The following is a 15,823-nucleotide window of genomic DNA, read 5'->3' as shown; positions in this document are numbered from 1 at the left end:
AGAGCAGTAGCAAAATAATGGTGATGCATCAATGGCTGACAGTGCATGTATTCAAGAAATTCAGGTTCAAAAGAGCGTATGATAAATATAGAGAGATAATCAGACAAAACTGTGAAAAATGTCAAAGTACTTAAGTACCACAAAAGAGGTAGAAAAACACCAGCGTTCTTACATTATGAAATGCATGACTACAAATGATGTAGCAATGCAAAGATTGTAAAATAAAGGCTTAGATTTTTTTGGTAATCAAGATGGTGAAACTGTCAGCATTTGCCATCATTACTATGAAGCTGACAGAAGCTCTGGACTTTGCACGTGCACAGTTAAAAACAAAACCAGAAGGTGCTGTCAATATTTCTCTACTATTCTAGAGTATGCTGTTGAAGTCACTGCAGTCTACAGTAAATTAGAAATCACTGAACTTCCCCCTTTACACTTTAATATTGTCATTAAAAGACCCCAAAACTGTTGCGCCTTGTTAAGTGAGGTGTAATTGGATTTTTAATGGTGAACTAAGTCAATTATTACAGAAGAACCTCTCCAGCCCTGGAAAAACTAATTTTATATTTGTGTAATGTCAAATTTTTCCATTCCAAGTTTTATATTTTTAAAGGCTTGTTTAGATAGTTCAAGTTTGTTGTGAATTTCTCAATTATTTATTCACTCTCGTTAAAATTTAAATGGAAATGAAGAGTAATCCAAGCACTTTAACTTCCTGGTTTGTTGCTTGTGAGCATACTTAAATGTGACTGTTGCTTATCCTACTTGAGGACGTCACTGTTGTTGGATGCATGAAGACTCTCTTGACATGGTGCCAGGTTCAAATTAATATTAGGAAAGGGGAAACCCACGCCACAGAGATGGTTAGATCTTTGTGGTCAACTTTCTTTGAGGTCATCGATGAGCACCATCGCTTCACTGCTGAATACAAAATCCAGGCCAATGTGGAAAAGAATTGGATGTATTTGGAAAATATAAAGTGATTCAAGGGAAGAGCAAGGAAATGAAAGTTGATAGCTCCAGGTGAAAAAGCAATTTATGCTATAAGGTGTGTGAGGGTTGAATAGCCTCTTGTTCTGTAATTTCCATGAACTTGGTGCTTTCCTCTTTTGACTGATGCTGCCACTAATGGGTCATTGGTTGATGTAGGTAATTGAAACGAAATCAGAGATGAAGGAGAAACCGAAAAAGACTGATGTCCCAGTTCATATTACAGCAAGTAATGATCCTGTTCCCATTACAGAAGAGGCAGAAGAACTTGATCAAAACACATTTAGTATTGTAAGTATAAGTATTGATGGTCTCTGTTGATGTTTAAGATACATTAAAGTTTACTGTTTCTTAGAGTTCCAAACGAAGGCACTTAACTGTGCCATGAGCAATGTTAATTTGATTCTGTTTCCTTAGGCATGTTTTCCCTTTTATTTCTGTTATTACTTAGTTGGAGATTGACTGAATTGGTGGGAATTGTGTTTCTAACTGCAGCTAGTTATTGGAGCAAGCTTGGCAATTTGCATTACTGATGTTAGTAGCGTTTGAAAATTCTCTGCAGGTGATTGGACAAGCTGATGAGCTAGTTTTAAAAAATGGGGCCCTTGGCTTTATAAATACAGGCATATAGTGCAAAAACAAAGACATGATGCTGAACCTTTGTGAATCAATGATCAGGTCTCAGCTGGAGTATTGTGCACAATTCAGGCACCACACTTCAGGAAGGATGTCAGGTTCTTGGAGGAGGTGCAGCTGAGATTTACTAGAACAATACCAGGGGTGAGGAACTTCAGTTATTTGGAGAGACGAAAGAAGCCGCTTTCCTTAGAGTAGAGCAGGTTAAGGGAGACCTAATAGAGGCAATCAAAATTATGAAGAGCAAATCAGGAGAAACTGTTTCCATTGGCAAGAGGGTTGATAACCAGAAAACAGAAATTTAAAAATATATTTCGTAAAAGAAATAGGGAAGGTGGGGTGGGGGAGAGTGGAGATATTTTTATATGTACAGCAATTTATGATCTAGGATACACTGTTTGAAAGGTGGAATGGAAGCAGATTCATTCGTAACTTTCAAAACTAAACTGACTTGGAACTCTCTCGCCGTTCCTTCATTGTCACTGAGTCAAAAATTTGGAACTCCCCTCCTAACAGCACTGTGGTGTATCTACGCCAGATAGACTGCAGCGGTTTAAGAAGGCAGCTTACCACCAACTTCTCAAGGACATTTAGGGTTGGGGCAACAAATACTGGCCTAGCCAGCGACACTGACATCCTGTGAATGAATTTAAAAAAAGGATATAAACTTGAAAGGTTAAAATTTGCAGTGCTTTGGAAAATGAGCAGTGCAGTGAAACTATCCTTGTAATTGGATAACTTAAAGAGCAGCTCAGGCAAGATAGGTTGAATGGCCTTCTGTGCTCGGGTTCTACTATTGGCAGCTAGTAGTAGAAATAATTGCGACTTTGCCATGTCGTTTGGACTTCAAGAATATTTCAAGCCTGCACCAAGTAAAAACACAAGAGCTGACTCTCTTTGTCAAGTTCAATACAGAATATTGCAGCTAGCCCAAGACACCTGCATCCAAAAGGACATTCTCGCTTACTACGAAGTACAAAAATTGGTTAACTGTATCTTTCTACGAAGAGCAGAATGGAGTATGTTGATTGAATTATTCATTGCAAAGAAATTCGATGCTTCCCCATCCCAGTTTTGTTTGAAAAGGATGTTAGTAATAAAAATGTATGCTGCCCCAAATAAACTATTATCAAGTTGTAACCTTGTGGAAATCGCCCATTACAAATTTATTTTCCTCCTTGCTTCATTGATTTTAATTAGAAAAGAGTTAGCTCGCTCCCAGTTTGACCTTCTTATTTGAGGACAAGCACTTGGAACTGGTCAGGGAACCAACTCCATGAAGCTTTCTACTAGCTGAATATACAGTAGTTCTCAACGGGAACTCTGTTCCTCTTGAGATAATTGGTTTCATAGCAAGTCCAAGGTCAACCTTAGGTGTTGCACTCTTTTTACTAAATGAGTCACACGTGAAAGTGAGTGCCAGACGCCCTTTAAGGAAGTCACAGATATGAAAGTGCGGTATTAAAGTAGCTATTGTCATGTCACATGCCTGTATTATATAAGCAATGGGAATACAATTTTATGTCTTGTCCACCATTGCTATAGCTCCAAGTCAGTCACTATAACTTATTACTTATGCTTTTTCTCAGTGTAAGGAAAGAATGAGACCTGTAAAGGCGGCATTGAAACAGTTGGACAGGCCTGAGAAGGGCCTCTCAGAGAAGGAGCAACTAGAGCATACCAGGCAGTGCCTGATTAAAATCGGAGACCATATCACTGAGTGTTTGAAAGAGTACTCAAATCCGGAACAAATCAAACAATGGAGAAAGTAAGCAATTTCAGCCATTCCTTCACAATCGTTGCATAAAACTGAAGAGATAAGTAGTCAATGGGAAACAAATCACATGAATGTTTCCTGCTAAGATCGAGAGTTTCATAAAATTATACACCATGCCTGTAACTTCTGAGCTCCGGGGCAGTGTATCTGGTGGGGTACCCCACACACCTCCACGTGGGCTGCCCACAGGACTCCCCCATTGCTACCCACCGACCCCACCCCAATGTTCCACGGTAGCCCCCCACACTACCTCCCCAGAACCCCCACAGGACTCTCCCAACCCCCTAAATCCTCCCGATTGCCTCCACGGGACGCCCCTTCGACTACCCTCCTCCCCTCGACCCGACCCCATCCGCCTCACCCCGCAACACCAAATCCTACCCACTTACTTTATGCACTCACCTTCTCCCTGGTTTGCTAAAGTGGCTGGACCTTTAAACTTAACTGGTTTGTGGTAGCTAGTACTGTAAAGAAAGGGATGTGGCTTAATAACCGTCGACTGAGCTGCCCTCGACTGTAGGTCTTGGGAACCTGCTATGCTGGAGTGATCTTGCCCAGCCTGAGTCAGAAGTTCGGGCGAGATTGGAGCGGTTTCGTTTTAAGATAAGAAAATAGGAGCAGAGTGGCAAACCGACTCAATTGCCACTCCGCTGAAAGAAATGTATTCACTTTTGAACACTGAAAGAAATGTATTCACTTTTCTGGGTAACTATAGCAGAGCCCCACAGGCCTCCCCCATCATAGCAGTATTTTCATCATAAATCTTGAAAACGAGTTAGAGGTTTTAGTGTTCAGGACAAGTAATAGACCTTGGGGACAGCTTGACAATGATCAAAAAAGAAAATAGCAAAATCTGTTCAATGGTGACAATTTAATAAGTACAGGATAAACAACAGGAATAAGCATTGTGCTTATGTTGACCGCACAACCCGCAAAGTCCTGAAGTCACATTATATTTTTTAGTAAAGTGCTGCTTAAAAGTGGATTTTTTAAATGACACTTGTTGAAGTGGAAACAACATGCTGCCTATTCATGAACAAATATGCTCCCACTCTACAACAGTGACTATACTTCAAAAAGCACTTGGCTTAAAATGCTTTGAGATGTCTGGTTTTCTGAAAACATAGAAACAGAGAAAATAGGAGCATGAGTAGGTCATTCAGCCCTTCGAGCCTGCTGCGCTATTCAATATGATCTTGGCTGATCCTCCATCTCAATGCCATAATCCTGCTCGCTCTCCCCATATCCCTTGATTCCTTCAGAGTCCAGAAATCTATGTTTCCTTCTTAAATATATTCAGTGACTTGGCCACCACAGCCTTCTGTGGTGGAGAATTCCACAGGTTCACCACCCTCTGAGTGAAGAAGTTTCTCGTTATCTCAGTCCTAAATGGCCTACCCCATATCCTGAGACTGTGACCCCTTGTTCTAGACCCCCCAGCCAGAGGAAACATCATCCCTGCATCCAGTCTGTCCATCCCTATCAGAATTTTATACGTTTCAATGAGATCCCCTCTCATTCTTCTAAACTCCAGTGAATACAGGACTAGTCAGCTCAATCTCTCATATGACAATCCTGCATTCCCAGGGATCAGTCTGGTGAACCTTCGCTGCACTTTCTCTGTGGCAGGTATATCCTGTCTTAGTAAGGAGTCCAAAACTGCACAAAATACTCCAGGTGCAGTCTCACCAATGCCCTGTACAGCTGCAGTAAGACATCCTTGTTCATGTACTCAAGTCCTCTCACAATGAAGGCCAACATACAATTTGCCTTCTTAACTGCTTGCTGCATCTGCATGCTTGTTTTCAGTGATTGATGTACAAGGACACCCAGGTCCCTTTGTATATCAACATTTCCCAATCTGTCACCATTTAAATAATACTCTGCCATTCTGTTTTTCCGACCGAAGTGGATAACTTCACACTTACCCACATTGTACTTCATCTGTCATGTATTTGCCCGCTCACTCAACTTGTCTAAATCGTCTTGAAGCGTCTTAACACCCTCCTCATCGCTCACATTCCCACTGATCTTCGTGTCACCAGCAAACTTGGAAATATTACATTTGGTTCCCTCCTCCAAATCATTGATGTATATTGTGAATAGCTGGAGCCCAAGCACTGATCCCTGTGGCATTCCACTTGTCACCACCTGCCACTCTGACAAAGAACCATTTATTCCTACTCCATTTCCTGTCTGCTAACCAATTCTCATTCCATGCGAATATATTACCCCCAATCTCATGTGCTTTAATTTTACACACTAACCTCTTATGTGGGACTTATCAAAAGCTTTCTGAAAATCCAAATACACCACATCCACTGCTTCTCCCTCACACACTCCAGGAATTCATCCACCACAGTATCATTGCTAATTTGGTTTGCCCAGTCTATATGTAGATTAAAGTCACCCATGATTACTGTAACATCCTTGTTACATGCATCTCTAATTTCCCATTTAATGCTGTCCCCTACCTTATCACTACTGTTTGGAGGCCTATAGACTACTCCCACTAATGTTTTCTGCCCCATGTTGCTTCTTAGCTCCACCCAGTCTGATTCTACATTAGATTTTCTGATCAATATCCCTTCTCACTACTGCACTGATTTCACCTCCTTTTCCTTCTTGCCTGTCCTTCCTAAATATTGAGTACTCTTGGATATTCAGTTCCCAGCCGTGGTCGCCCTGCAGCCATGTCTCCGTAATTGCAATCATATCGTACCCGTTTACATCTATTTGCGCTGTTAATTCACCTTCCTTACTGCGAATGCTCCATGCATTCAGATACAGTGCCTTTAGACTTGCCTTTTTAACATTTTTACATTTTTTTTGTACTATGACCCAATTTGCTGCTAGCCCCTTGTTTCCTATGCCTTCCAGTTTTGCTTTCTACTTTTCTATCTTCCATCCCTCTCTTTGTTCCCCTCTTGTATCTCCTCGCTCAGGTTCCCATCCCCCTGTCAGTCTAGTTTAAACCCTACCTCACAGTACTAGCGAATATCCCTGCGAGGATATTGGTCCCGGTCCTGCTGGGATGCAACCCGTCCAGCTTATACGGGTCCCATTTTCCCCAGAATCGTCCCAATGCCTCAGGAATCTAAGACCCTCCCTCCTAGACCATCTCTTCAGCCACGCATTCCTCTGGCCTATTCTCCTATTCTTGATCTCCTTAGCACGTGGCACTGGGAGTAATCCTGAGATTACTACCTTTGAAGTCCTACTTTTTAATTTATTTCTTAGTTCCCTATATCCTGCTTTCAGGACTTCATCCCTCTTTTTTACATATGTCGTTGATACTGATATGGACCACGAGCTCTGGCTGTTCACCCTCCCCCTTCAAAGTGTTCAGAAAGCGCTATATAAATGCAAGGATTTTTATGGTTTATATGTAGGCAGTTCCTCTTGAGAATTTTAAGTTGAAATAAATGTTTAGCACTTCAAGTGAGGTTCTTTATTAAAACCTAGTATTTAAATGCTTGAACTTTTATCTGAGATGGGATTAGCACCTCTTTACTTATAACTGGTCTTCTGGTAATATCTGTTGAGTAGATGTAAATAATACGGTAGAATTTCAACTCCTTACTGCAACAGCCCATTAGGAATAAAGCAAACAAACAACTTAAATTTGACAATATTGATACTGTATAACCTTTCAGGCAGGAATTAGCTTTTGGCTTAATGATAGATCCCTGCCTGTAAGTCAGGAGGTTACAGGGTAGATGGAAGTGTAAAACTACGAAGAGATATTGATAGGTTAAGTGATTCAATAAACTGTGCCAAATGGATTTCAGTTTAGGCACATCTGAGGTCATCCACTTTGAACCGAAAAAGAGTAGAACTGTGTACTTACTAAATGGTGAGGAGCTGGAAACAGTGGAGGTCACAAAGAGACTTTGTGGTCATAAAATGTCATGAACAGGTATAGAAGAGAATAAAAAAGACTTATGGAATGCTAGCCTTTTTTTCCAGAGCATTAGACTGCAAGGGGATAGAAGTCATTCTTCAGCTGTGCAAAGCCTTGGTTAGACCACACCTGGAGTACTGAGAGTTTTTAGAAGGTTATGGGGTGATTTAGTGGAAGTTTTCAAGATATTAAAAGGGACAGATAGGGTAGGTTGGGAGAAACTGTTTCCATTAGCTGGGAAGTCAAGGTCTAGGGGGCATAAGCTAAAAATTAGAGCCAAACCTTTCAGGAGTGAAAGTAGGAAATACTTCTACACACAAAGTGTGGTAGAAGTTTGGAACTCTCTTCTGAAAACTGCAGTTGATTCTAGGCCGACTGTTAAATTTAAAACTGAGACTGATAGATTTGCTATGAAGATGGTTACAACAATGGAAGGAGCATTCACTTCTCAGACTGTTAGTCGGCATACAAATCTGTCCACTACAGCATATTATTCTCCACCTTCAATGACTATTTTAAGTGATGTATTACTTATCAATTATTTAGGATCTAAACCAATGTTAGTGCCATAGGCACTGAGCAGGATGGCAAAGGATGTATGTGTATTTACATTTTCTATTGTTCCTGTTAGCCCCACTAACTCCCCACCCCCTGAAGTACCCATTGCATTAGTACAGTTTTTGTTTTTAAAAAAAAGTGCTCTTTTTCTGCTGACCAGGTGAGAGATGTAAACTCTGGGGATTGGAATTTTTTCTATTTCCTATGCCCAATATCCACATCAAGCTCCTCCCAGGTTGAGCAAAGCACAGCTGAAGCAGAGCAAGGCACATTTCATTTTGCCCCAATAATGGTGCATTGGCCTCAACATCAGACACCTACCTTGACTTGCACCAGTTTGGCATTATTTTTCCATTTCCTCCATCAGACAGACATAATCTGAGTGATATTGTCAATTAGCATTAAATTAAATTTTGATTTCTCAGCCCGCTAGTAACTAGAAAATCTTCCATGTTTATTTCACATAAAATTCTTAGCGAGTAAACAAAGAGAATGTTCATCCATTGATATGAGCTGGATTTGAATCCAGATGCCAAAAGTGAAAGCCCAGTGCTCTGATCTCTCAAGTCAGTAGAGTTTAAATGTGTGCACTTTTGACATGTCACATCGTTGCCTAGTGAGTCAGCAGTGATTGTAATGAACTTTGTTAATGTTGTCTTCTGTTAATCCTACGTAACCCTATAATCCCTGACTTTATTTCTAGAAATCTCTGGATCTTTGTTTCGAAGTTCACAGAATTTGATGCAAGAAAGCTACACAAACTATACAAGCATGCAATCAAGAAACGACTGGAGAACTCTCGGGTATGAGAACATTGATTCATGTGAAAAAAAATTATTTTTTATCAGAATGTTAGATTCTTGGTGGGTCAAGAAATTGGCCTCATTTTGCGGGATGGATTTATTAAACTTTCCTTTAAATAAAAGCATCATTTGCACTTTACACCTGCTTCTCCCACCAGTCCCTCTCCTGTGTCCTTTTCATTTTCACTTTAATTTGGCTTTTTTCACCTCATCTTTTCTCTCTCGTTTTTAAAACAAGTAACTTTAAAACCCTCCCTGCTGTTCTTATCATTCGTTTAAAGATGAGAGCAACTTTCAAAGCTGAGTTCTCATTGGTGAAAAAAGAGTTCAAAAGATTTAATTCAGCCAATTAAGGATCAAAGACTGAATATTGACCGGGGGGATACTGCGTGTGACCAGGTCGGTCTTTGTCATGAAAAATTGCATTAAACTGGAAAAGGCTGCTGAAAGGGCATGCCCATTGGTAGCCCACAGAGCTCAATAACTCCTGAATATTTAAACATGCAGCTAATAAACTGAGGTAAGGGTTAAGTGTTGTTAACAATCCTCATTTAAAATTATTTAAATAAACAATCAGTTGTTTAGAGCTACACTGCATTAGAAAATTGTTGTGTTAAGAAAATATGATAGTATTGGATAAGAGAAAAAATATTGGACAAATTTTGCCTATTCGTTCATAGACATATCACAACTTTGTCTATTCCATGGAATATTATTTAATCTCTTAGAGCAAAGTAACCACTAGCTTTGTAAAACATCAGTTTCTGCCTAATCTGCATTTTCATGGTTCCAGTAGCCACGATGGTCATCTACATCTGTCTGTACTAAAAATCAACAACATTGCTAATTAAGGAAAAGGGTTTCTATTTGAGAAGTTATTCTCTCCTTTCCCTTTTCAAGTACTGAGAAACTTGCTATCTATTTCTAACATTTTCCATTTATATTTCAAATTTGCATTATTTTTATATTTTCTTTATTTCATAACAAGGTTTAGTGACTGATTAAGCCAGGTGATTCTGAGGGCTTTTTGTATTTCAGGATTACATTCTACAAACTAACCTTTCTTTTTATCTCTCTGTCTCTCATTACATATTTTGGCCTTCTCAATTTTTTGTGCCCTAAGTTATTTCTTGGACTTCAGAAAGAAAAACGGAAAGAAATTGCGTTTTATATTGCGACTTTCACAACCTCAGAACATCCCAAAGACCTTCACACCCAATAAGTGTTGCAAAACGTAGTTGTCTTTGTAATGTAGGAAGTGTGGCAGGCAATTTTTTACATAGCAAGGTCCCTCAAACAGCCATACAATAAATGACAAGATAATCTGTTTTAATGATAGTTGAGAGAGTAAAGCCTGACAAAAAATCTGGAGTGGAGCCTAAAGGTGGGCTCCTGTCTAAATATGTCAACTTTTTGCAACTCCTGCAACCAAGCCGTTACCAAATGTAGTGCTCTATATTCCTTTAAACTTAACCGGCAGGTCGTGAGGGGGACCCTGAGGTTTGGGCAGCCTTGGATTTTGATAAATTTTGACCAGACTTGCGCCTTGGAGAGGATGCTCCAGTATCACTGCAGAGCATTACGAGTGATAAGCCCAATTCAATTTACTTGGAGAACAGGTGCTGCAGGCTGCCTCTGCTGGTGGGAGGGCCTATTGTGTCCCACTGGTCAGCCACCGCCCACCTCGAGTCGGGCACCCTCGACTAGTAAGAAGCTGTCTCGACATGGTCCATCTGTTTCAATAGATGCTTGAAGCTTAGATTTTCTACTCAACAAGCACACGTAATCCATCACACAAAGCAAACAAACAAAAAGAAAAAAGATGCCAACTCTTCGATTGGCAACCTGGAACATCAGGACCATATGCACAGCATTGACAGATGACTCGCAGCTAGTCGATAACAAGCACAAGACAAATGTGATTGATATGGAACTTGATAGGCTGATCATAAACTTAGCTTCCCTACAAGAGACCAGACTCGTCGAGAGCGGATCACTGAAAGAAAAACATTACATGTTCACCTGACACGGGAAAAGAGAGAGCGAGGGGTTGGCTTCGCTGTAAGGAACTCACTACTCTCGATGATCGAATCCTCCACAAATAGTTCAGAATCTGTTCTCTCCAACTGCCTCCCAGATCAAACAGAGCCAGTTAACCTCATGAGCTTCCGACGCTGTGCTCCACTACGGAGAAGAAAAACCAGTTCCATGAGGAGCGTGACATTGCTATCAGCAGAATTCCTAAGTCGGAACATCTTTACAAACTGTGGATTTCAATGCAAGAGTGGGCATGGACCATGAAGCATGGCCCTCCTGGCTTGGACATCATGGCCTAGGAAAGATAAATGAGTACGGTCAACGACTACTTGAGTTTTGCTGCTACCATGAACTTTGTATAACTAACACCTTCCTTCGAAACAAACCATACCACGAGGTGTCCTGGAGATATATATCCAAGATCAGGCCATTGGCAGCAGCTGGATCTGATCATCACCATGCGTAGCTCTCTGAACAACATTCTCAACACACACAGCTACCATAGAGCTAACTGTGTTACAGATCACTCCATGGTGTGCACCAGGGTTAGGATGTGACTCTTGAAGTTTCTTTTCATTCAAAGCAGAATTGCCATCCTCGTATCAATGTCAACCATACTGCCTACCCAGATAAAAACAGTTCCTCGATTCGATTGAACATGCACTCTCCGGTATTCCCTCACAAAGTGCAAAATTGAAATGGAACATACTTTGACGCATCATTAACAATACTGAACTTTCAACATACAGGAAATAAAAGCGGAAAAGTGCTAACTGGTTTGAAGCTAACGTCACTGTGAGGTCTCTATACTGATCCCTGTGGTACACCACTCATTACATCTTGCCAACCTGAAAAAGACTCATTTATGCCTACTCTCTGCTTCCTGTTAGCCAGCCAATCTTCTATCCATGCCAATATGTTACCCCCATACCATGAGCTTTTATTTTACTCAATAATCTTTGAAATGGCACTTTATCAAATGCCTTCTGGAAATCTAAGTACAGTACATCCACCGGTTCCCCTTTATTCACAGCACATGTTACTTCCTCAAATAACTCCAATAGGTTGGTTAAACATGATTTCTTTTGCACAAAATCATGTTGACTCTGCCTGATTACCTTGAACTTATCTAAGTGCCCTGCTATAGCTTCTTTAATAATAGCTTCTAATATTTTCCCTATGGCAGATGGTAAGCTAACTGACCTGTAGTTTCCTGATTGCTGTCTCCTTCCCTTTCTAAATAATGGAGTTACATTTGCTATCTTCCAATCTAATGGGACCTTCCCTGAATCTAGGGAGTTTTGGAAAATCAAAACAATCAACTACCTCACTAGCCACTTACTTTAAGGCCCTAGGATGAAGTCCATCAGGACCTGGGCACTTGTCAGCCCGCAGCTCCAACAATTTACTCAGTATCATTTCTCTGGTGATTGTATTTTTCCTGAGTTCCTCCCTCCCTTCCATTTCCTGATTTTTAGCTGCTTTTGGGATGTTAATTGTGTTCTCTATGGTGAACACTGATGCGAAATACCTGTTGAATTAATCTGCCATTTCCTTGTTTTCCATTATCAGTTCTCCAGGTTTACTTTCTATAGGACCAATGCTCACTTTGTTAACTCGTTTCTTTTTAAATTATTTATAGAAACTCTTATATCAGTTTTTTCTTTCTGGCTAGCTTTCTCTCTCACTCTAATTTTTCCCTCCTTATTAATCTTGTTGTCATCTTTTGCTGTTCCTTATATTCTGTCCAATCTTCTGACCTTCCACCTATCTTTGTACAATGATATGCTTTTTCTTAAAGTTTGATACTATTTTTAACGTTTCTAGTTAACCACGAATGGTGTGTCCATCCCTTAGACTTTTTCTTACTCAATGGAATGTATATATTCTGTACATTCTGAAATATCCCCTTAAATGTTTGCCACTGCATCTCTATTCACCTACCCCTTAACTTAATTTGCCAATGCACTTCAGCCAGCTCTGCTTTCATGACCTCATAATTGCTCTTATTTAAGTTTAAAAACATAGTCTCAGACCCACTCCTCTCTCCGTCAAACTGAGTGTAAAATTCAGCATTATTATGGTCACTGCTATCTAGGGGTGTCTTCAATATGAGATCATTAATTAATCCCATCTCATTGCATAATACGAGATCTAGTATAGCCTGCTCTCTGGTTGGCACCAGAACATGTTGTTCTAAGAAACTATCCTGGAAACATTCTATGAACTTCTCATCTAGGCTACCTTTGCCCATCTGACTTTTCCAGTCTATATGTAAATTAGAATCTCCCATGATTACCACCATGCCCTTATGACAAGCTCCCATTATTTCTTCCTTTATGCGCCACCCTGCGATATGGTTACTATTAGGGGGCCTGTACACGACTCTCACAAGCACTTCTTGCATTTACCATTTCTCATCTCTACCCAAACCATTTCCATATCCTGGTTTCCTAAACTTAGGTCACCCCTCTCTATTCTGCTAATACTATCATTAACTAACAGAGCCACCCCTCCACTTTTTCCTCGCTTCCTCTTCTTCCTAAATGTCCTATACCCTTTAATATTCAGGTCCCAAGCCATGTCCTCCTGCAGCCATGTCTCTGTAATGGCTATCAAATCATACTTATTTATTTCTGTGTGTGCTCTCAGTTCATCTGTTTTGTTTCAAATGCTTTGTGCATTCAGATACAGAGCCTTTAGTTTTACCCTTTTATTCTTTTTATAACCTCTCGTCTCATCTGTTGATTTATGGTTAGATTTGTGCTCTCCCTTCCTGTTACGGTCTGTTTTTCATTTCCTGTAATAATAACTTTCTCTTTTGCCTTGTCTCTACTCTTTGATTTACTACATCTTCCCAAATTTGATCCCTTGCCCCCACTACTTAGTTTAAAACCCCCTCTACTTCCCTAGTTATACAGTTTGCAAGAACACCTGTCCTAGCACAGTTCAGGTGCAGACCGGCCCAACAGTACAGGGCCCAACGGTACAGGTCCCACTTTCCCCAATATTGGTGCCAGTGCCCCATGAACCAGAACCCACTTTTCCCACATCAGTCTTTGCGCCATGCGTTCATTTCTCTAATCTTATTTGTCTTATACCAATTTGCACATGGCAGAAACCCTGTCTGTCATAGCAGAGCTGGATATTGAACCCATAGTGGAGGAACTTAGCAAAGTTTTTGACTTGTTTGCCATGGGCAAAGCTCCAGGTGAAGATTCCACACTGCCTGAACTCATGAAGCACCAGATACCAGCTCTTGCAGCATCTGCACAAACTTCTCTGTCTGCTGGAAGGAGGGGGCAGTGCCCCAAGATATGAGTGAAGCAAAGATTATGACCCTGTACAAGAACAAGGGTGATAACAGAAATTGCAACAACTATCGAAGCATCTCCCCACTGAGCATGGTGGGAAAAGCATTTGCCTCTGTTGCACTTGTCAGATTGCAGATCCTGAGCATCCATATCTCCATTACAAGGACATGAAGGTGGTGGACATTGATACTGACACCTGGGAGACAGTCGCTGATGACCGTGACCTCTGGAGGCTGGCTGTTGGGAAGGGCATTGGAAGAGAAGAGCAGAAAGAAAAAGCTTAGCTGGCCAAGAAGAGGGCCCAGAGAAAACAGAGGCCAGTGAATCCTGCACCTTCTCAGCCTTTTGTCGTCTTCTGCAGTAAATGCAGAAGTGACTGCCATGCCAGAGTGGGGCCCCTGAGCAACACCAGGCGATGCTTAACACTGAGTTGACTTCTACGGCGCAGACCATTGTCTTACAAGACAGAAGGCTGTCACTGAGGAATAAATGTTGGCCAGGACACTGGGAAGACTCTGCAGCTCTTCTTCAGATAGTATACGGGATCATTTACACCCACCAAAGAGGGCAGATAGGACTTTGATGGCTGTGAGCATTTTATGTTGAGACGTCAGCGCCTGTCCCTCAGATGTCACTGTCATTGTTCACCTTCTTCTTATCTCGCTTGTAGGAGTCCTTGTGGTGGAGGTATAGACACCTCTGACTAAAAAAAATTCCTCTACTCCAATGATGTTAGCCTAGATCAGAAGTTGGCAAACATAACAAGAAGAGCCATTGTTAAAATTTAGTCAAAAACACAATATCTTAAGAGCTATAATGCTTTTAATCAAATGCAAATAATAACATCAATTAAAGAGGGCATTTGATTATCAACAACATTTTAAAGGTTTTTGGAGAAAGTTGTTACAATAAAATCTTTGTTATCCAACATGCTTGGGGAATGGGTGGTGCAGGTTAAACAAAAATGCCAATTAACAGAGAGTTGCATTACTCTGGACACAAGAAGTGTGGTCGGTTCAGGTACAATAACTAAAATTGACCCATTAATTTAATAATTCCCATGTAAAACCTAATAACTTCTGCAGATTTATGATCTAATGTTGTTGTTAGTTTTTTTAAAGAATGCATCATCTGAACACTGAAAGTGATCAGCTTTTAAAAAAAATTTGGCTGTCAGAAATTCCAGTTACCAGAGAATTCCAGTTGGTAGAGTGCTGGATAACACAAAGTTTACTATAATTGAATGATGGTTTCTCACAAGTACAATATTAATAAAAGTTTTTCAAAAAAAGAAAACAGGCCATTTAGCTACCCTTAAAATGAGTTTGGTTGATCAAGATTGGGAGCCACACACAAGTCCTTAAAGAGCTGCATGCGGTTTCAGAATGAAGGTTGTAGACCCCCTGGCTTAGATTGTGTACGCTGGAATGGAGGTTGAACCCATTACCTTCTGAGTCTGAGGTGAGAGTGTTACACTGAGCAAAGGCTGACAATTTAACATTAATTCCCTGAATCAACCTGTGTGCTGGTTTAGGAAAGAGGAGCTTAACAAAAGTAGTTAAAACTCTTGATGTGATACTAGTGTGCGAATTGGACATAAGACGAAAGAGGTCTACATAGAAAAAAGAAAGATCTGTTGCCACGTAGCACTTCACCACACCTCTCCAAAATGTCACAAAGTGTTCCTCATCTAGCCAACTGTTGGTTGGAACAGGTAGAGTGGCCCTCAGATAAATGTCTGAAGTGAAATACGGCGCTGCCAGTAATGTAGCGCTCCCTCAACACTGCACCAAAGGATCAAGCT

The 15,823-nt window shown here is 40.7% G+C and overlaps 1 protein-coding gene across 4 annotated transcripts in view; it reads left to right on the top strand.

Annotated features, from left to right (window-relative positions):
- chd1 (chromodomain helicase DNA binding protein 1) overlaps positions 1-15,823 on the top strand; it is a 222,532-nt gene that overhangs the window by 203,044 nt on the left and 3,665 nt on the right. For all 4 annotated transcript variants that reach the window (XM_078565773.1, XM_078565765.1, XM_078565793.1 and 1 more), the window contains 3 exons: positions 1,150-1,281; positions 3,216-3,394; positions 8,569-8,668. In XM_078565773.1, coding sequence (XP_078421899.1) covers positions 1,150-1,281; positions 3,216-3,394; positions 8,569-8,668 — 411 coding nt within the window. The remainder of the gene's footprint in view (positions 1-1,149; positions 1,282-3,215; positions 3,395-8,568; positions 8,669-15,823) is intronic.

This window comes from Cetorhinus maximus, chromosome 2 (assembly GCF_964194155.1).
Source record: "Cetorhinus maximus chromosome 2, sCetMax3.hap1.1, whole genome shotgun sequence".
NCBI lineage: Eukaryota > Metazoa > Chordata > Chondrichthyes > Lamniformes > Cetorhinidae > Cetorhinus > Cetorhinus maximus.
The sequence above is the reverse complement of the archived record's forward strand: the minus strand, read 5'-3'. Positions and strand labels throughout refer to the sequence as shown.